Source organism: Accipiter gentilis, chromosome 14, assembly GCF_929443795.1.
Source record: "Accipiter gentilis chromosome 14, bAccGen1.1, whole genome shotgun sequence".
Classification (NCBI taxonomy): Eukaryota; Metazoa; Chordata; class Aves; order Accipitriformes; family Accipitridae; genus Astur; species Astur gentilis.
Window position 1 is genome coordinate 3,723,085 of NC_064893.1, and position 21,693 is coordinate 3,744,777.

Sequence of the window (21,693 nt, forward strand, 5' to 3'; positions counted from 1 at the left end):
GATTATTGACCCCTGCTTAAAAAGTTTGTGATGAGAAGATATACCAATAGTAGTGCTATTGTTAGTAATAATGACCATAATGGGCATAAATTCAGCTGTTCTTTTTAGGAGATGAAATATTTTCTTTACTTTTTTATAGACATAAGTAAAGCTTAAAATCAAAGATGGGGGTTGGGGTGTGACAGGATTTTCTGCAAGTTCCCTTCCAGTGTAATACTGCAGTGCACAACAACTGCAGAAAACAGGATCACAACCAACCAGGGATACTCAGTGAAGAACAACCACTAAGGAGAAATCTAAGGATTAATTTCTAATTATTTTGTCAGAGGTTTATGTACTCATTTGTTAAAAACATGGGCAAAATTACTAACACTTTCCTTATAACATGGAGTACATTCAGGACCGCACCTTTATTGTCCAGGGGAAATGAGCATGTGGTTAAAGGGAAGCATAATTTAAGCACAACAGATTTTCTGTACCATGGCCTAAGGCTCTTGGGCTTGCCCTGTGCAATACAGAACTGTGAGGTGGCACTGAAGCTGGTGCGGAGGTCTGTCTTCGTTAATGCTGTACCCAGGATAACTAGGCTGAATGAAAAGCAAGGAGAAAGAGACTACCATGTTAGCACAGTCAACAGTTTTTGTGTCCTGAGCAAGCATTTCTGTATTGCTGCTCTTTACAGTTTCCTTTCACTATAGGAAGTCAGTATATATGCTCAGAGACTGGTCACAGATTCCTGAAGATAAGAGCAGCAAGGCCTTGAATCTATCATTCTGCTTTAGATGCAGAGATAGTCACTCTCTCATTTAACTTAATGATCATTTGACTTAAACGTGTCATTTGGGAGCTAAACTATATAGTCAGGGCTCAGAGGTCGGCCCTTAATGCGGGTTCTTACCTCTCTCTGCTCAAATTTAAATCCTTAAGTAATGCATAGACATGCCCAAAGTCAGGCAGTGGGACTTGGTGTGCAGTGTGGCCAAAAACTGGGAAAACTGCAAAACTCCATTTGTAATGGGTCCTGGTACAAGGTACATGTCCTTTGTATGTGCCTTTGGTACATGCCGTCCAACTGAGCCACTTAGACTTATGTTCAATTGCCCCATGGTCAATGGAAAAAGTCCTCTCTGGAAGACAGCTCAGAAAAGGGCCTTGTCTTGCAGGCTCTGAATTACCCCCTAGAGCATCTGTTTCCCTTTACCAACTGTAGAGACAATGAAGGGTGACTGGCTTTGTAACTTTACTGTCTGAAAGTAGGTGTTGGGGGCATTCCCCAAATAGATGGAAAGAAGACCAAAGTGTGACTGCAGTGTGGGCTAACTGTATTCCCACACAGGCCATTTTTATAGCTTTGTGACAGAATATGGACTTGGGAGAAGCATTATTGCAAGGGTTTTTTTCTCCTGTACTAATGTAAGGTATATCAGAAGAGTTTTGACACTATTTTGTAAAACTAAAAAGAACACTAGTCAAAAAGACTGCATGTTTCATCGCATGTAGATTAAAGGCTCATCTCTTATGCAATGACTTATGTATGCCTATCATCTCCTAGATCTTCTGCACAGCAGGACTAGTGTATAGGCTTCATGAGATGCAGAAAGATGACAGAAATACATAAGTGTTTTGATTTACCTGTAGTCTTTTCTCTTCTATTCCTAATCTAGGATTTAGTGAGTTTATGATGTGTTGTATGTCGTGTGTCCGATTTAAAATAATAATTTCGATAGTCATTCTTGTGATTCCACTTTTTTCTGTTTCAGCACTCTTGTGTTGATATGTGAGAATTAGTCACTTTGTTTATTAGTTCAGCAGCGCTTTGGTTCTGTAAATATAATTTAAGACCTGTAATTTTCTTTATCCTTGGTGAGATTAATCTCTATACACATTTTTTTACTTGTGTTCTGCTTGGGTAATGGGAACATTCCAAAATGTATATATGACATATTTCTTGATTTTGCTTTGATATAGCATATCACCTATAGTAGATGGTAGCCTATATTAGATAGTAACCTATATTAGGCTGTTACTTGTTTGTTAAAGTTTATGGAGCAATCCTGCATTTCATGTATTTTCTCTTGCACATTTCTTAAACACAAACACACATGCATACACACTCAGAGGCATGGACTTCCAGGGCTCCGTCCTAAAGGCAACCAGTTAAACTGTGATTGCTTTTTTGTTTCTTATATTCTTTTTTCTCAGTTTTCCCTTTATGCCTGTTGTCTTTTGTAATTTGGCTTCAAGGACATTTTTGATGCAGGTTTGGCAAATATGTTCCATGTACAACATTGTTGTGGAGTTCCTTTCTTTTTATTGCTGCATGTTTGTTCAGTAATACTGTAATTTGATTATTTGTCCATTTATTTTTAGTTTTGAGTTTCTGGATTTATAGTGTTAGGGCTTGACTCTTACCTTCCTTACATTGGTGTAAGCAAAGAGCAGGCCTCCAGCTGTACTAGGTCTTTTCAAACTTTTACCCTTTTTTGGAGGTAAAGGGTAGCCCAAGAATAATTTGATTATGCACATTTTTCCCACTGTCTTTATTACTGCTTATCCAATCCAGGACATTTGTAAAGAATAGGTAGTAAGCACTAGACGTAAATCTCAGCTGTGTAAGTAGAATCTTAACTTGAGATGCCCTTACAACATTATCTGTTGAGTTCCCCTGAGTAAAGCACCACCTCCAGTCTCGATTCTGGCTAATAAATGTATTTTGAAGATTCAAAGGCACCCTGTACTCAGACTGCTCCATGGGATAGCATGCAGGAGCACATGGTCTCTACTGACTCTTCAACTTTCTCCGAGCAATGAAAAGATAGTGGCAAGGAGGCAAAAGCAGGTCTTTGGCAGTAAGAATACCCTGAAGGGGGTTATGATTGGTAACATTTGAAATACCTGCCTAGAAGTCACGCCCCCCAAAAAAACCCCAAACAAGAAAACAAATTAGGCCAATTAGAGCCATCCTTCCTGGGACAGAAGCCATCCCCAAGACACTGCCAGTGATGTGGGGAGCTGGCTGCCACCAGGGAAGCTCCGGCTGGAGACAAAACCATCTGTGTCCCAGCAGTGACAGACAAGAGGCAGAACAAGAGCTCCCTAATGCTGTCCACTGTATCATCAACCCTTCTTTTACGCAACAGCCACTTGTACAGATGAGTGGATGAGGCCTTGCATCCATGGCTACTCATCTCTGCCCACCAACCTGGAGGCCAGTTAGTGCCAATCATAAATAAGGGGCCTGTAGTACTCTGTAGTACAGCTCTTGTGGCTTGACATACAATTTCCCTCCCTGATTTTATTATCTTTTAACAGCTATCTGATGAGGGTCGTTTATACAAGTGAGTCATCTTTTCTGCATAATAAGGCAGTGATAGGTCTAGAGCTCAAGTAAGCATTATATGAGTTACTGTAATTAATTTAAAAATAGGACTTGATAAAACCAAAGTATCATATGTGACGTTTACTACAAGAGTGTGAATAAACAGAAAGCCAGAACAGAAGGAACAGTAGGATGCATCAGGGATTTCCCCACCACTGCAGTGGCAAGTTGAGCAATAGATTTATCTTAGAAGTTTCCAGAGCATTAATGGTAAAATTAGCTTTATCTAAAGAATAGATATGTTGTCAGATCGCACCTTCAGAGAGAAGACAAGGCTTTCATTTATGCAGGGTGTTCTGATAATATAAGTCAACAAAGTTGAACCAGTTAATTTATAAACAGCAGCAGATCCAGACATACATACTATGGTCTCCTGAATCTACAATTTCCTTGTGTAAAGTCAGCCTTCACTTTGAAATTCCTACTTGTAGTTATTTTTACCATTTATATCCTTCTTCGTTAAAGACCTACATTTTGTGAGCAGCTTTGCTAGTTCACTTAGATGTTCATTCCTGTACCTCAGAGGAATTTGTTGGTCTCCATTAATGTTACCTGTATATACATTATGGCAGTGGCTTAAGTGCCCAACTTATATAAGTACTGGATAAATACATAAATCACTATGTACCATGCAGGGAGCAGGAAGAAGTATTCCACATGCAGATTTACCCTGAAATAAGAAAATTTATTGTAATTTGGATCTTGCCTTACTTTGGTGCATGTGCATATGTAATCCAGTCCTAATGGACTTTGAGGTGTATTATCTAAAGAGAAAACAAACAAACAGGATGAAAGAAAGGGAGTTTTATTATTCTCATTTTTCAGACAGGAAATTAAAGAAATGAAAATATGTGGAAGAATTGGACCCCTATTGAGATTTCTAGATCTTTACCCAGGGACCCTAATCACAAGACTTCCTTCCTCCTCAAACATAATTACTACTATTTCCATTGCATATACTTTGGAAAGTTTTTCATGTTTCCACATGAAATACTAATTTTCTAACCCTGAACTTTCCTTTTAAGCAAAATCAATGAAAAGCTATTGTTGCTTTTAGAGATGCCAGAGAGAATTATTACCATCATAGGCAACAATAAAAAAGATATTTTCACCCTCAGTAGATTGAATTACTGAGAAATAACCTTATAATTACTGTATAAAACACCCTGTTTTAACACTGGTTTTAATATCCATAAATTTTCTGATTTATTTTTCACAAGCCAGCATCAATGCGCTAAATTCTGCCTTGCTTTAAGCTGGTGCAATTACGCTGACCTCCATGGGACTCCACCTGTTGCATTGATAGCTGTGAAGAGGCACACTATTTTTGGATGAATATTAGTTAGGAACAAAGGGAGAGGTCTGATTTCACTAACATTGATTTAAATAAGCAGAGTAATTTTCTTGAAATCAAGGGAAATATTTTGGAGTTCTAACAGTATATCAGGTAAATATGCTTTAAATTAGGTCTTTGTCAGACCAGTGGGGAAAAGAAGCCTTTTGGTATCCCCCAGTGTGGGATTCAACAGTGGAAATGTCAGGGAATCCTTGCATTACAGTCAACTTGCCAAATGAACCCTCGTCCCTCACTCCCTGCAGATCTTGGTTCAGATGCCTTAGCAACCTGCAATGCTCAGCTGGCTCAGGGTCTCCAGGAGAGGGAAAGAAAATCCCCCCTCAGCACAATCACATTGCTCACTTGCAGCTACAACCAAAAATCTGGCTGCTGGACCCAGGCAGAAGTAATAACTTCTGGTTTAGTTCAGGCTGTTGATCTTGTTTGCCTTTTCTAGCTGGCTGATGTTCACCAGGTCTTCTGCAATTCAAAGTCCTTGTCTGTCTCTTTGAGGTGAAACTAAGAGGCTTGTTACCTGCCCGCTGATTACCATTGTTGAAAGAGGAAACAATTCAATGCAGACTGTCTGCACCCTTGTTTTGTGTTCAGTTAATACATACTTAAAACTAGGCCATCCATTTTCTGTTCACCTTTTTTCTCCTGGTACAGTAACAAAGCATGCAAATGCCATCTGTGAAGTTTTTCTTTTCAAGGGGATATATTCAGCTTTAAGGTTGGAAAGCATACAGCACATAACCTCATATTTTATAGGGAGTATTTGTTTTATTGCATGTACAAACAATACGAGTGTGATAGGTGTAGTGAAAGAGTCCTGCCTTAATTGCACTCAGGCTGGATTCATCAGTTTCTGCATTGTTGGAGGTGTGTTAGAACAACAGCATTGTCTGACTGGGTTGCCTGCATAAACATTTTTGACCTTTGGCTTACCCCTTTTACTGACAGAATTACCAGTAGCACCCACCAGTACCAATGGCTGCAAAGAGGTCTGCAGACTGCACCCCGTCCAAAGGTGTGTTTTGGCAAATAGTTGGGAACATATATACGTTCCTCCCACCCCAAAGTGGGTGACATTAGGAAAAGGAACGTAAAAATTATTTCTTTGAAATAAAATATTTCCACTCAATTTATAAAACACCCATCTGTGAGGGTGATCCATTTTACGTTTCCTTTCAAGAAATCATTTTGGTCTGAACTAAGTGTTTCATGTGACCTAAAATTTATTTCTTTACCATTTTTTTTTTTTTTCACTTCAGGTCTACCTGGACTGTGTTTTGTTACTGGTTTGGGGTTTGTTTTTTTGAGGGGGTGAGTAGGGTGTTTCGAGGGAGTTCTTCAGTCTGCAAACAGAAGAATCCATTTGTTTCACAGCTGTAGGTGTAAATGTTTTGACTTCTGACTTCAATGGATAGCTTCTCTAGTTTACAGTGGCATAAATGAAACAACAAAAAAACCCAGGCCTTTGATGGCACTATTTGATTTAAATAAAATATCAGTGTAATGAGTTAATTCTAGTATTTCAAATGAAAGTATCATTGCCCCCTTACTGCAGATTTGAAGCCTACAAGAAATTGAAGGGGCTGATTCTGACAGTAATTACCTCTGTTTTAACCAATTGCAACTCTGCTGACCTCATTAAAATTACACCAGATTTATATCCTGGTGAAGAGAAATCAGAATCAGACCAAGAACTTGGAACTTATGTTATTTTTAGCACAAAAACCCCCTTGTTTTGTAAAGCACAAGAATTGCTACAGGGCCCATAAATATTTTGTGAATCTGGTCAACAGATAAAAGTAGAAAATACTTAGAACATGAAGAAATTCATCTGTCTGTCTACTGACAGTGCCTTATGGAAGAACAAGACTCTAGGTACAATAAGGCAATAATGAATTTAATGAAAAAGCGACAGACATTCAGGTTGTAAGCTGAACTGCTGTTGAAAAAGATAGTACATATTTTTGCCCATATAGCAGAATTCCTTGGCAGAATGTCTATGAGTAGATTTCCATTGATAATAAATATGGAGGAAATTATTTATTGTAAATGATAATTAGACTTTCCCCAGGCTATGCATTCAGCTAGTAGCAGATACTGAATAATAACATAGGCATTATTTCTGACATTCTACCTCCACACAAAACAAAGAGGACAATAGGAGCTAAACCTTGCCATGACTTTTGTTTAAAATACAGTAATACCAGCATAGGGGTAAATTAATATTTTCATGTGATTTTATGTAGTGACATGTATAATGTGGAGTATAAGTCACACCACATCTTTATCTGTGAACTGGAAAAATCACAGTCACAAGAACACACTAACACAAACTCGAGTTTACCCAGGACTGCATTAGGACTTGCATGCAGGCTAACTTTAAGCAGTCTTTGCAGGATCTCAGCCTCAGATTTTAACCAGTTTGGAATTGATCCTTGCAGGAAAAAAAATTCTTCAGTTTATACTTGCAGTCATCACTCACATTCAGCTAACAGCAGTTCTTCTGTTACCTCAAGCAATATGGAGCTATGCTTTTCTTATAAGAGGATCTCAGTTTCATATACCCTCTTGCCATCAATTTATAGTGCCTAGCACAGTGGCAATTGCAAAGACCTCAGAAACAATACATTCCTAGCCTATGTGTTTTTAATTATATTTCCAAGTTTCATTTGCTGTTGGCAACTTGACGGTATTTTGATTTTGCTGAAGTGAAATATATGAGTTTCAAATACAGCTTTGAAATTGATTAGGAATTAATATGGCAGCATTACAGACACAGTAGATTTACTGCTGCTTTTGCAGCTCTGTGTGAACTCCCATATGGAAAACTTATTGTGACCAGATCCAGAGTGACATGAGCAAAGTGGCTGAGACTGGAGATAAGAGATCAGAGAAAAGGAATCAGATAGGTAAAAGTGGAAGGACAGTATATCATGGCAAAAAAAAATTATACCCACCTCCCAGAAAAACCCAGAGAGGAGTCACAGGAAAGGTGTGACATGACTGGATTATGGAAAAGAAAAGAAAAGGAAAAAAAAAAGCTTTCGAGGCAATCAGTAAATTTAAAATAACTGGTAAATGTTCTGTACACCTCTCAGAAGAACACTAACAAAATTAAACCTGGAATCCCGTAGTTAATGCTGAGCGCAGTCCCGTGCAGTGTGCATAAGCATGCTCTGGCAGTGCTGCTTCTGGGGCAGGACTTGCCGCTCATTTTGGGGAGCAGGTTTCTTGCTGACACCAAATGAGATGGAAGCGCCTGAGAGGAGGGAGGGTGCTCTGTGGAAATGTTACGTATGTGACTGCATTAAACTATCAACCCTTCTGCCTTTCCTCTTCTGTAGGAGTTGCATTAAGAGCACAATTTTTGGCCTGTTAAACACACAATTGTTACCAGTTTGTATGTAGCTTTATGTACAGAGCAGGACTGCTAGTGAAAAAGAGAACAGTGGGTGTATGTATGTATAAACAGTGGCTTTAAAGTGCTGTAGTCAGTCCTGTGTGAGCTAGTGACTTCTTACATGTTTATAGTCAAATTAAGCCTTCCAAACGTGAATGTGGCAGGGGCCTGCTACCACCTGAGATGCAATATGCTCACATAGTGCTGGTGCAAGGAGAGGGAGCGCAGGCTCATAAGTGTTCATTGCTCTATCTTTAGAAAAGGATTAGCAGCGGTAATCTCCCCATTGACACACAGACAGCAAACAGTTGAACAGCATCCTTGTTTGCATGCCTTCTCCCTTCACACAGACTTTTACTCAGGTTTCTTGTTTTAGTGGCTATCACTCACCTGTTATATTTATTTTATTAGAAATGTGGTTTTGACTGTAAGGTTTTCAAACTAAATGCTTCCTTCAACTTTGGTCACACTTTTCAAATCTCACTTTGTATACTGAGATTTCAGCAAAACTCAAATGTCTAATTAAAAATCAATGTCTCAACTGATTTGGTATCTTACATATTCTGCATGAAACCTGGAAAATACAGAACTTTTCAAACACGTGGTATCAATTATGGTGTTTATGTCATTTTGACTTTGGGGCAAACTGACCTAACGGCAGAGGATTCGGTCCTTCCAGCTTTCTAGATATCTTGATTCAGAACCAGGTTTGGATTTTGGACTGAGCTGTATCTTTGCCAGCAATCTTTCCACTGCATTCAGGAATCATCTGTGTCATTCAACTTTGTATCAGGGCGGTGCATCTAGTAAGGTCAAGTCTGGAGCTGAAAGCAGTGAAAAGAAAAATATTCCGTATAGGTCCAGGTTTAGATCTGTTCCCGTTCAAGGCAATGAGACTTCAATGTAAGCACTTAGCTTACATGGAAGTAGACCTATTTGGTGACACTGTTACATTACAAATAAATGAAAGTATCCAGATGTATTTCCAGCTTCAAAAATGAGGATCTTTGTAGAGTAGCTGGCTTAGAATTTTTAAAGAAGCCTTATATATGTTCTCAGTCAGCAATGTGTCCCTAAGTATTAAGTAGGATTTATTCTTCAAAGGGCAAAAGAGAAGGTCTGTACCTAAAAGTCTGATTTTTAATATGAATATTTGAATAAACAGTTCCAGGCATGTATACTAAGATTGCATATTGCACTGTAAAACAAGACTGTTCGGAAATATTTTCTCAATACCCAACATAAAGCGTCATATTATCATGGTCTGACCTCACATTGCATTTTTAACATTTATATATGCAAATGGTCATATTTACATGTGCACGTGCCGTTCACACATTCAAATTAAAGGCAAATAAATGTTTTAGATTAAGGAGATTAATTTGGTGTGTCTTACGGTTGACACGCTTTCTACAGAGGCTAGATCACTGAGACCCAAGTGCTGGGCTCTTATCCGAGAAGACAGATGGCAATTTCCTTTTGATAAGAGTTCATTTTTTTAGCAGCAAGGGAGCCCTGAAGTAACCATTTTTCTTGTGGGGAAAGATCTTTCAGAAGCCAGATAAATCTTTTTAAAATAGACAAACACAGGAACCGAGGAACTAATCAACCTGAAATGAGCTGAGTTGCAGCCCCTTTCAGAAAGCGTAGGAAACGCTCTTTGCTTTCATTCTTGCCACACATGGGAACTACTTCAGAAACTTAGAGAATTCAGATAATTTTTTCAGTACTCTTTCCCCTTTTATGAGCACCAATACAATTTATGATTAGTAGCAATGCAAAATTTCATCAAGTCAGATGAGGTAGTTTGTTTACAGTATGTTTACATCATGCATAAAATAAACAGTTGTAGGTATATTAAAGACTGCATAAACATAAAGGTAACTAACCAGACTAAACCAAGATGGCTCTGTTTAATTAAAATCTGGAACAGTGTGTGCCAGCTTATACATCTCTGGAACATTTCATACTTGTAAGTTATAAATGTGGACAGCCAGGAACCCACAAGACTAGAATCTGTGGGTAATGTATAAGTACTGACCTGCTGCTAAAGGAGTCAGTCAGCTACTCTTTGCAGTTATTTGTATTTATTAAATATATTTAAATATATTTGCTCCTCTTTTTGGTAAACATGTAAGACCCAGCTTCAGACATGCTGACACCTTCGATTTAGTTTCTCTTGTGGGATTAGACACAAACAGGATCCTTTTCCTCTAGTTTCCTTTCCTTGCTTTTCTATCTGTCACTAATAGAGCAGAAATGAAAATGGCTAGGGTGGTTTCAACTCAGTCCTTGCCCATGCCTTAATGTATTCTTCATTATTCATGTCTCCAGCAGTTTGGTCCTAGGCATCTGGGAACGATGTCGTCTCTTTATTTGTTTTGCTATGGCTCTATTAAAAATATGCTTTTTTTTTTTTTGTAAATTATTATCGTAGTTTTTTAGACTAGTTCAAATTTGACCAGCACCTTGTTTACAAAGATATTGTGAGAAATTTTATGCATCCTCCTCTATCCATGCCATATCAAGGCGTACATGAGCATTGCGTGCTTCCCGGCACCTCAGGTCGTGTCGCTTTGCATCGAATCAAGTCATGTCGCATCAGTGATACCACTATCAGTACTTATTCCTGATAGAAAATTCAGCATAGATTTAGACAGCAAATAGCTCGGCCACAATAAATGTATATAATGAGCAGATTAAGTATCTGTGAGAACCAGATATTTTAAGTGTCCCTGGCAAGTTGGTGCTTTCAGATATTCCAATATCCTTGTCTCTACATTGTATTCTGCACATAAATTTCTGATATATGTGCATATACTAAAATGTCTGTCTAAGCAGCCTATTTGGAACCCTTACCATCTACAGCCATTTGCAAATACAGACCTGTGCAGTTTTGAATTAACCAGACATTATTGGATGGGTCTGGATATTGTAACTACATTGTAGTTTATAGGTTGATCATATCCCACCACTGTACAAAACCCAAATGTTGACAGATTTATTTTTTTCATAATTTGGGATTTGCTTCAAACATTTGCCTGCTGGGGCATGTTTTCGAGGAGTTATGCATGGTTAGGCTCTATGACAGCCATTTTATTAGACATATTACCCTGTTGTTCATGTATAAATGTTAAATGTTGTAATTATCCTATTACATAAACTGAAAGCAAGGGAGGGGAGGGTCACAATAAAAAAAAAAAAAAAGTATCTAACTGATATCTAAACCACAAAGCGTTTCCAAAATGTTTGATCATAATATCTTTTTGGATAAAATTAACTTCTTTTGTTTTATGTTACCTATGTATTCTCTCTTGGCTTTCTTGGGATCTGCATGTTCACAGGTTTCTTGAAAATTTGGCTTATTTTTGCCTAAGACCCTAAAAATAAATTAAACCAGCAGAGCTCAGGCACCCACAGCTGAAAAATTTGGCTGCAAAATTCTATATAAATGCTAAGTGGTCTTCTTATTGTTGATTATTACAAATGTTTATTTGGCACTCATCACTGTGGTATCTACGTGCTTTCCCAGGATTAAGTTGAAGCAGTCTTTCCAGTGTCTTTTTTAAAATCCCTTCAGGGAGCTATCAACTGGTACAGGGTATATATGCATATTGAAGACAATTGGGAATATACATATTAATACTATGTAAAGAATTTGCCAGAAGAGCTACTAGGGACTTCCAGGGAAAATGTACTTCTGCATCAAGTCATTCATGTTTAGAAACCAAGCATATGGGTATCTGGGTTGGAATGCTCTGCTTCTGTGTCTTCAAAGTATTGAAGACACTTGCATATTGTTGTTGTTAGATATAGTCTACAGTTAATGTAATGGGATGGTGTGGTGGGTTAACTTTGGCTAACAGCCACACACACACCCCCAGCCGCTCGCTCACTGCCTTAGTGGGATGGGGGAGAAAATAGGATGAGAAAGCTCACTGGTCAAGGTAGAGAGACTGCTTACCAGTCCCTGTCAGACTCAACTTGGGGATAACTAACTTAAATTTATTGCCAATTAAAATAGATTCAGGTAGTGAGAAACAAAAAGACAAATATTAAAACAACTTTCCTCTCCCACATTTAACTTCAATCCTTCACTCCTGACTCCTCCACCCACCTCCCCTGGTGCAGGGTTATGGGGGGCTGTGGTCAGTCCATCACAGTTCCTCTCTGCTGCTCCTTCCTCTTCACACTTCTCCCCTGCTTTTGAGTGGGCTCTCCACGGATCACAGTTCTCATCAGGAAATATCCATCTTCCCCAGTGTGGGGTCCTCTGAGAGCTACAGTGGGAATACCTACTCTGCTGTGGAGCACCTCCTCCTCCTCCTCCTCCTCCTTTCTCTGACCTTGGTGTTCCCTCTGTAGTGTTCACTCTTTTTTTTCTCACCCCCTTCTCTGCAGCTCCCCTGCTACCAAAACCTGGCCATCTACACCCAGTAAAGATGATCACGCTGGTCACAGTAATGAGGAAGGTACCAGAATATCCTCAGAAGCCTGTGCTCAGTTTGAAACAGTCTGTTTCCCTTAAGGCCAAGTGACTACTACCCAGAATATGTCTCACGAGCCACTGTGAAAAAATGGGAATAAAACCCATTAGATTTTAACATGTAATTCTCTCATAATCTAAACACAAATAAAATTCACATAGATTCTCAGTTAAAAATTCCCATGAAAGAAAATGCCATGCTAATAAAAATTTTATTTCTATGATAATTTTTCACATAGTCTGGATAGAAAAATGTCACGTGTTTCTGATTGATAGCCATTGCTGAATTCTTCTCAAATTTTAGAGTTATTTAAATAAACAGATTTTTCTGTTTTCCCTTGAAAAGCATTGGTTTAGGCAAACATTCTGAGTAGCTGATCAGTAGCTGATCTAGCAGTGTGGTGCTCCCTACAGAAAGGGTTGTCTGAGAGCGTAAGAGACTGAGTATCTGTCTTGTGGTTTAACCCCAGCCAGCAACTAAGCACCACGCAGCCACTCACTCACTCCCCCCCGCCACCCAGTAGGATGGTGGAGAAAATCGGGAAAAGAAGTAAAACTCGTGGGTTGAGATAAGAACGGTTTAATAGAACAGAAAAGAAGAAACTAATAATGATAATGATTACACTAATAAAATGACAACAGCAATAATAAAAGGATTGGAACGTACAAATGATGTGCAGTGCAATTGCTCACCATGCACCAACCAACACCCCGCCAGTCCCCGAGCGGCGATTCCCTGCCCCCACTTCCCAGTTCCTAAACTAGATGGGACGTCCCATGGTATGGAATACACCGTTGGCCAGTTTGGGTCAGGTGCCCTGGCTGTGTCCCCTCCCAACTTCTTGTGCCCCTCCAGGTTTCTCGCTGGCTGGGCATGAGAAGCTGAAAAATCCTTGACTTTAGTCTAAACACTACTTGGCAACAACTGAAAACATCAGTGTTATCAACATTCTTCACATACTGAACTCAAAACATAGCACCGTACCAGCTACTAGGAAGACAATTAACTCTATCCCAGCTGAAACCAGGACAATCTGTCAGTCCCTAATCAAATATACTGCTTTACTACACTAATTTAATCTCTAGGAGATATCCAGAAATGTGATTTTTTAACAGTCTTCCTGAAAAACACCAATACTATTTTGTAAAATGAAGTTATGCCTGCTGTTACTCCACAATATGTCCCTCCATTCTCCATTGCTGCATTCAGATAGTGTATCTTCACTCTTAGCCTCTCCCACAAGTCCTTTAGAAAACACACAAGATACAACTTTATTCTTATACTGGCAGTACATAAAGTGACCTTACCTTTCAGGTTGCAGGCACATTTTTTCATATGATGCTCTGGCATGCTGAAATGTCTTGGCTTTTCATCAGTCAAACCATTTGGTTTTTTCTTTATATTTTTTTTTTGAATGAGTGGTGTTATAATGAGTAAAACTGGCTCTTTGATTTCCAGACCAAGGGAATGAAAATTTAGTAGGATATGTGCTTTATAGAGAAAAGTAAAATTACTGTGTAGGCTATCAAATCTGATCTTGTATTCAACACTACATGAATGCTTGATCAGTTTCTCACAGCAAATTCACTGACATAGTAAGTTAGCTTTGGAAAAAAAAGAGGCAGAGGGTATTCTTCCAGAAGATAAAAGTATCTGTGGCTCTCAAGAAAGCTGCTTGCAGCATTGACTCTACCACACTTTTCTTGAAATTGTTCTTTTTGAAGACTATTTCTTAAGCCCAGAAACTTACTTCACGTGTCATAGTTTTAGGATCTTATAACTAGTGCCTCTTTCATCCCCCATCGTTTTACGCATTAGTTTTATTTGAGTTCTGTTTGTTGCAGTGGAATGGCTCCTGCTTTACACTGAGTTAGAGCAGAACAACTTTCATATGCTTTTCCTTTGACAGTTCTGCTTTGGGAAGTCAGAAAAATGTACTGAAGCTACTCGGTTATTACAAGATTCTTCCTCGTAAAGTTTGCTTCCCCATATAATCACGTCATTAGCGGAGGCATCCTTGAGAGGGCTGGCTGCTACTACCTGTTGTTATGGCTGGTGCTTTGAGTGGCAGCAGAAATTTGAGCACTGGAATTGACAGCTCCAAATGTCTCTGCCTCACAAATTAAATCATTGTTTAAATACAGAAACAAAATGGGAAGAGCCCTTTGTGGGCTCTATCATAATATATTTCTAATATTTCCAACAAGTGTTCTCAGGGATCCAACCTGCAGTGGGAAATGGCATAAACCTCTCAAGTCAGAGATTTTATTTTTTAAATAAAAGCAAGGTATAATGTGTTAGAAGTTACCTTGGTGTCTAGACATAATGAAATGAGGTGTGTTTCTCTATCCCCTATTTGCACATGATAAAAAAGGGGACAATTTAACAGAGTGTAACTTGCAGTCAACAGCTTCCCAAAGCACACAAAGAAAAATGCATCTTCTCATTTTTGATCAGACTTATGAATAGATAGGGATGTTTTTATATGCGCTTGGAAGTCTGTTACCTGTGAGTTGGCCCATTCACTGTGATTTTTCCTGGAACATGGTACTATCCAGGGTACCTATGCATATCATAGGCTCTGCCATCATTTTTAATAAGTAGCTTATCTCTGTGATGCAACTAAAAGCAATCCTGAGTGTCTCCAGGGTTTGTTGTAATTAAATTTTATTGTTGTATTTGAAAATGTACAGTTTTTGAAAAGTGGAGCAAGAAAAATGGAAAGGAGATTCTAGGAGATGATAGTCTGATTTTTAGAAGGTTTTAACCCTTTGTAGTTTCCAGATTTACAAGCTTAGTTATGCTCCCCAAGTAACCGTTCCTATATGCGACAGAAGCCGTAAACTATAGCAGCTAGTGTAGTTTATTAGCTGATATTAGGTAACTGTGCACAGATTATCATTTATATCTGCAGGCAGATGCTGTAGGATCATAGGTGCAGTAATTTATGGGTTCCTAGTAAGATTGTAGGCGGCCTTTTCTGAAAGTTTGCTGCTGCCCCTTTCTTCTCCAAATATTTACAGCTACAAGGGAATTCCTCCAAGTCCCAGCGCTGCCCATGAAGTGCAGTGGCGGAAGGCAGGTTTTACCAGCTTCTGCTCTGGACAATAAAGAAATGTCACTGTTTTGAGCAGAAAACAGACAAGTTTATCTATACTGTTATCTGGCATCGTACTGCCATGCTCAGGCACCACCACCCAAGTCACTGAGGAGTGCGTGGAACTACATTTGGGCTCATGCCTTGTGCAGTCAGTGGAATTGCTTGCACTCTGCATTCAGGGACCGAGCTTCTCTTTGGTCATTGTGCCCATCTCTGCTCTCTTCACAGCTCATCAGGACTGCTAATCAAGCAGTCATTGCAGTTTCCCCCTTTGTTTTTATTCCTGCTTGATTTTCTTGCCGTGGGATGCCATGGACTGGTTTTGGAGATTGATATAACAGTTCTTTCCAAATCAAAATGTTTCCTCCAAAAAAGTAATCTCTTCTTTCCATCTTTGCTACCGATCTTTATTTAGTTATTTACTTTACAATTTCTAGAGGGATTGGATGTGCCCAAGGCACCCCTTTAGGCAACACTTTATATCAAGGTTCCATTTATAAATACTTCATGAAGGGCTAATGAATGATTAATAGATGTTTTAATGTATGACCAATCAATTGTTGTAGATTTCGCAACGTCCAACAGACAAGTAGGTTTCTTATAAGCATAGATTATAACCATATCTGACATCTTCTACTGATGGGCTTCTAAACATCTATAACATACACACTACTCATATCTGTAACATGCTTAAAACATCTACTAATCACTGATTAATTTTTTATAACCTATTTTGAAGCAGAGCCTGTCTGTGGAGTACATCCCTTACTGGTGTCTGTGACTCTCCATTTCTATAGGATTGATAATTTACTCGTCATCTAAGGACTTAGAACTCCTACTAATTTTCAGCTCAAACATTAAGCTTTTCGGAGTTAGCGTCGGCATTTTCATCTCAGCCTAAGAAAAAATGTCTTTGCTGTCCCCAGACTTTTTTCTCCCTCAAACTTCTGGCTACTTTACGCTGCTAATGTGCATTTTGCGAGCTCTGCTAAAACACTATGATTCTTAGGGGGAAAACCCACTCTAAAATACATTTTCAGCCTGTTGAACTCAGGTTTTTCGATTGCTCTCAGGACAGCTGTCCCAGTGATGATGGTTCCCAGCATTTATTTTTTTTTTTTAACTGTCATCCCCATGTGCTTGGTTCAAAGTTTGTCCATTCTTAGAAAAGGATGAGAAAATATAAACTTCACATTAATCCAGTGAACAAGCCATCTCCTGGAGGACATTTGATTCTGACAGAGAAACACACGTTTTTGTATGTTGGATAAACCCAAGTGTTAATAGGAGTGTTCCTTTGTGGGATTCCCATAGTCTCCTAAGGTGAAAGCCATGACTGCGCTCTATGCTTTATGTGCAGCACACAGGTAGAACTGACTGAAGTGGGCAGTACAACTCACTTCCTGAAAATTTATGAATCCTTCAATTAATCATTTGCAGTTGAGAAGCAGTAAGTTGCTTAGTATCTTATTTTGCAAATTAATTTTGAATTTTTAATCAATTTCTACTGAACTTAATCACAGGGTTAGTCCTCTGCTGTGATTTATCTAGATGTTGAGACCAGTACTTTAATGATATAAAATAAAAGGATCTGCAGGGGTTTCTCATTTCTGGGGTCATTAGTAAAATAGTGTCTGTTCTGAATATCCCCAAGTAAATATCCCACTGCCATTCAAATCAAATGCTAATCTTTCACTGATTGCTGTTTGCAGCAGGATTAGGCTGTTACACCTGTGGCATTAACACATTGAACCTAAAGAAACACATCAAGCATAACTCCAAAAAAAAAAATAAAAAGACAATAAAGGGTAAAAAAAAAGAGTTTTATTCTTCAACATTAACATTGAATTTCCTCTGGCTTTTTAAAAACCATTCATCGTCAAAGACACCAAAGTCTCAGAAATAAAGACCTCTCAAAACTACTCAAGCTCTTGGAGTAGACAGTTTTTTACCCACGTTAGCACCGTCACTTTTGTGTTATCCAGTTAGCACTCTCTGTTTCTGTGTTTGTCGGGGAGTTTACCATGATCTTCTCTTTCTTTTTTCAGTTGGTTAATAATCCACTAGCCAGTCAAGCAGCAGCGGCTGCAGCAGCAGCAGCCATGGGCTCAATAGCAAGCTCCCAGGCCTTTGGCAATGCCCTCTCCAGTCTTCAGGGGGTCACAGGTCAACTCGTCACTAATGCACAAGGACAGGTGAGTAGAAGATGGAGCAAACAGTGAATTCTAATGGCAGGCTGATCTTGGGACAAAAATGAGTTCCGCTTGTATGACAGCAATTTAAAAGTGCACATATTGAAGATAAATAAATATTGATTTGCCAGACAAGGTAAGAAATGGAAAGTCTGAGAACTGGGAGGAAGTTAAGAGCTGTTAGAAAGTGTTTTCAAGCCAGAAAGGGCTTAGGGTTTGCTTTATTTTAATTCAGCCTTTTGAAAAGATCACAATAGTGCAGTAATATGGTATTTTAAAAGTCCAGCAACCCTGTGATTCTGAACAAACGTACCAGCTGTCTTCTTCCACTTATATATACCTAATAACAGACAACTATATTAAAGTGCTACTGTACTATTAAGACTACACTTTTTTGCAGATTGTAGCATTTCTGTATTCATTTCTAAAAAGGTATTAAAGGTTTTAAGTAAAGGAACACAACTTAAATTGTAATGAAGTATCAGGGATGAATTTAACTGGGTGGCTTACTCATTTGTTGATTAAATAAGTTAAATAATTTGCAATGAATCTGCCAGTCTGTAATGCAATTTGGGAGAAACTTTTGCTTTAAAGAAAATTTTCCAAACAGAAACTTAGGGTTTGTCTAAGAGAGAGATTATGCATTATCTGCCTTTGTGAGCTGCTTATTTGTTGCAAACTATTTCAGTTTCAGTCTTAATATGATGCAGAAAGATATGCATCTGAACCCATATATATAAAAAAATAATTCCATTGATGCAGCATGCTTAAGTACCTTTCAGATTGTGGCCACTGTCATTCTTTATTACATTTACTAGGACTAAAATTAACACAACTACTTGTTTCACATAAAGTCACTGCAACAAATCTGTCAATGTAACTTATGACGGGACCTGGTAACTGAGCAATTTGAATGTCATTATTCTAAATGCTACAAATTGCACGTACAGTGATATCCACAGTGCTTACGTGGATGTTAGGCCCTGGTAAACATGTATTGAAATGATGCAGCTTGGATGATATGTGAATCTAATGTTTAGCTTTTACTCTTACTGTGAAGAGCAGGTTTTTTCCTGTTAATTTTCTATCACCATGTTGTTTAATTGGGATGGGGTGACATTTTTTGGTTTGGCCCATTAAAAAATAAATGACAACCCTTTATAGGAGTGTCGTCCCCCCCTTTTTTAACATAACACATAAACAAAGATGCATCCTGAGCTTCACTATCACCATCCAAGTCCCAGGAAAAAAAAATGCTGACCTTGTTATATTTACTGGGTGGGTGCAGAATTGTTCCATCACTACCCCGAGGGTTGAACGATGGAGCTTGTCAAAGTGAGGCCTTATCTAATGAATCATCTTATCGCAGGTGCACACCACACATATTAAAGGAGGATTGTATGAACAATGTGCCCTCTACAATAACCTTTCAATGTCTACTTTAACCCTTGTTTCAATCCCTTTTCATCAAAGGATCATTTTATGCAGCCAGCTTTAAATGGAGGCTCTCAAAAGCCTATTAAGATTTCTGGAGGGATGGGGTATTGGTTTGGAAGAAAAGTTGGTTATAATACCTATAACTCATAGTCAGATCAGCTCTAACCTAAAGGCCTGCTTGTTTCTGTCTGTGCTCCAGAAATGGTTCACAATCACCACTCACATGAGGCACTTGGCACCAAAGATGTTCATTGTAAGAGCTGAAGATATAAACCCGGACTAGTTTTTCGATAGTTTTCCCTTTACGTGTTCTCCACAGAAAACATAAGTGAAGTGTGGCCATTCATTGTATGTTTTAAAAAAATACTACTGTGAAGATATCACTGAATGAAACTATAGATTCCCTCAGGCTGAGTCTTGTTTATCCCACACATAATGTAAAGTCCAATAATTCCACAGGTTGCAGAGAAAGAGAAGAGAAAGGAAGAATCTTCCCTATTGTTGGATAAAATTGCAGAATCTATCTGTTTGCCTAGCTCTTTTAAATAAGAGCTGTCTTTTTATTACTTGTTTTTACAAATGTTCCTTGGTTTATAATCAGTACTGCAGACCTCGCCACAATGTAGAGAAATATTGATAATAAGTGTGTAATATAACACCCATTTTTATAATATTCAGCATAAACCCATATTGCTTAAAGCACACTTCTGAAGCTATCTGTCTACAAAACAGGACTATTCAGTGTAATTAAACTACATTCCAGAAATTAAATTACATTCCCTGCAAATTAATAAAATTATACCAACTGAGCAAGAAAAGTGAAGAGTAATTTGGGATACTCCATTTCTGAATGATCTGCTTGGACTCATTAAGGAGCCAGGTTTCCATCATATGTTAAGAATCTGCCCTTTGAAAATTGTCCCTTTCAAAGAATCACAAGTGTGACACCCAAAATTCACTCCTGCAAGTATAAGGCTGGATGACTTACCAGACTGTTTGTATGTGCAATCTGTGTAATTATACGCTGCTTCTGTTACAGTAATTATGGGCTTGTAAATGTCCATCTGTCTAGCTAAATATATGGTGATCAGTAATCCCTGGAGACATTAAGCTATAGGTCAAATCCAAGATGCTATGGCAAATTTAGGGAAATGATCTTTTAAATGACATATGGCATGGCCTTAATTCCCAATAATCTAGAAGTTTTTACAATCACAGTAACAAAATTATATATATTATTATATAATATATATGCTATAATTTATATAGCATATTTGTTATTGATTTATTGAAGTCACAATTATGGTATGAATTTTATTTTTTTTTGCTTTTGATGGCGATATGAACTGTAATACCAGAGCTCTCCAAGACCACTGTAGCAAAGAGACCTAACCCATTGGAATAATATGATCAGATCACCTGATTAATTTGATACAGTACAGGTAGAGGACTCTAAATCAAATTTTCATTTTCAGAGGCATATTATGAAGAGCTATTGGCCCATGTAACACTGCTTACATTCTGTTTGCCCTCAGCACTTTCCAGGAAGCATTTGCAGGACTGGGGTTTCATATCTTAAATTTAAAGGCCAGGGTAGCAGAATTGCTAGATTCCACCCTGTCAATAGATAGAGTGATTTCAAAGAGAAGCTGTCTACCCACTTGGCTTCAGCCTGCCCTTGCAGTAGGATCCTAGTACCATTGCTGCACTTGGATTCTTCAGAAATGTAACAATGAGACAGTTCTCTTTTTCGCTCTGTTATTGCAAATGAAAGAAAATATTAGGCGTTTTGAGTGGGGTTTACTATGTCTATTAAGTATATGAAATGTGTATTTTGGCTGTTTTCTTGGTCTTTGTAAGGAGATGAATGGCAGAAATATGGAAGCAAGGTTGATGCTTTTGGTTTCCATAAATACTTCCTGCAAGCCAGCTTCCTACTTGGTGAAAACATAGTGCTTAATTGTCATCGGTTGCATTTGTGTAAGTCCCCTGACTTCAACAGGATCAAATACATTTTAACTAAGGGTACTGACTAAATTTAGTTTCTTTCTTGGAAAGATGGGAGTTGCCTAATAGGAGAAAAATGCATCCTAATTCAGCAATTGCAAAATAAAATTTTACCATAAAGAGTAAAAATGTAGCATGATAAGAGTTGGCATTATGAACTGTCTTGTGGTTAGAGAGGGCAATACATCCTATTTCCTGGTACATTAATAGAAAAACCTAAGTAAGCACGGTGTAATTGTACAGTACATACTTTAATTGAACAGTGAATTTAATTGGGATGGCATCAGTACAATCTAAGAATGCCCTTGGAGGAACTCAGGCTTCATAGTGCCCATGACTT

At 38.3% G+C, this 21,693-nt stretch overlaps 1 protein-coding gene across 4 annotated transcripts in view; it reads left to right on the plus strand.

Annotated features, from left to right (window-relative positions):
• The window catches only part of POU6F2 (POU class 6 homeobox 2), a 318,413-nt gene that overhangs the window by 243,130 nt on the left and 53,590 nt on the right, over positions 1–21,693 (plus strand). For all 4 annotated transcript variants that reach the window (XM_049816960.1, XM_049816963.1, XM_049816961.1 and 1 more), the window contains exon 6: positions 17,766–17,912. In XM_049816960.1, coding sequence (XP_049672917.1) covers positions 17,766–17,912 — 147 coding nt within the window. The remainder of the gene's footprint in view (positions 1–17,765; positions 17,913–21,693) is intronic.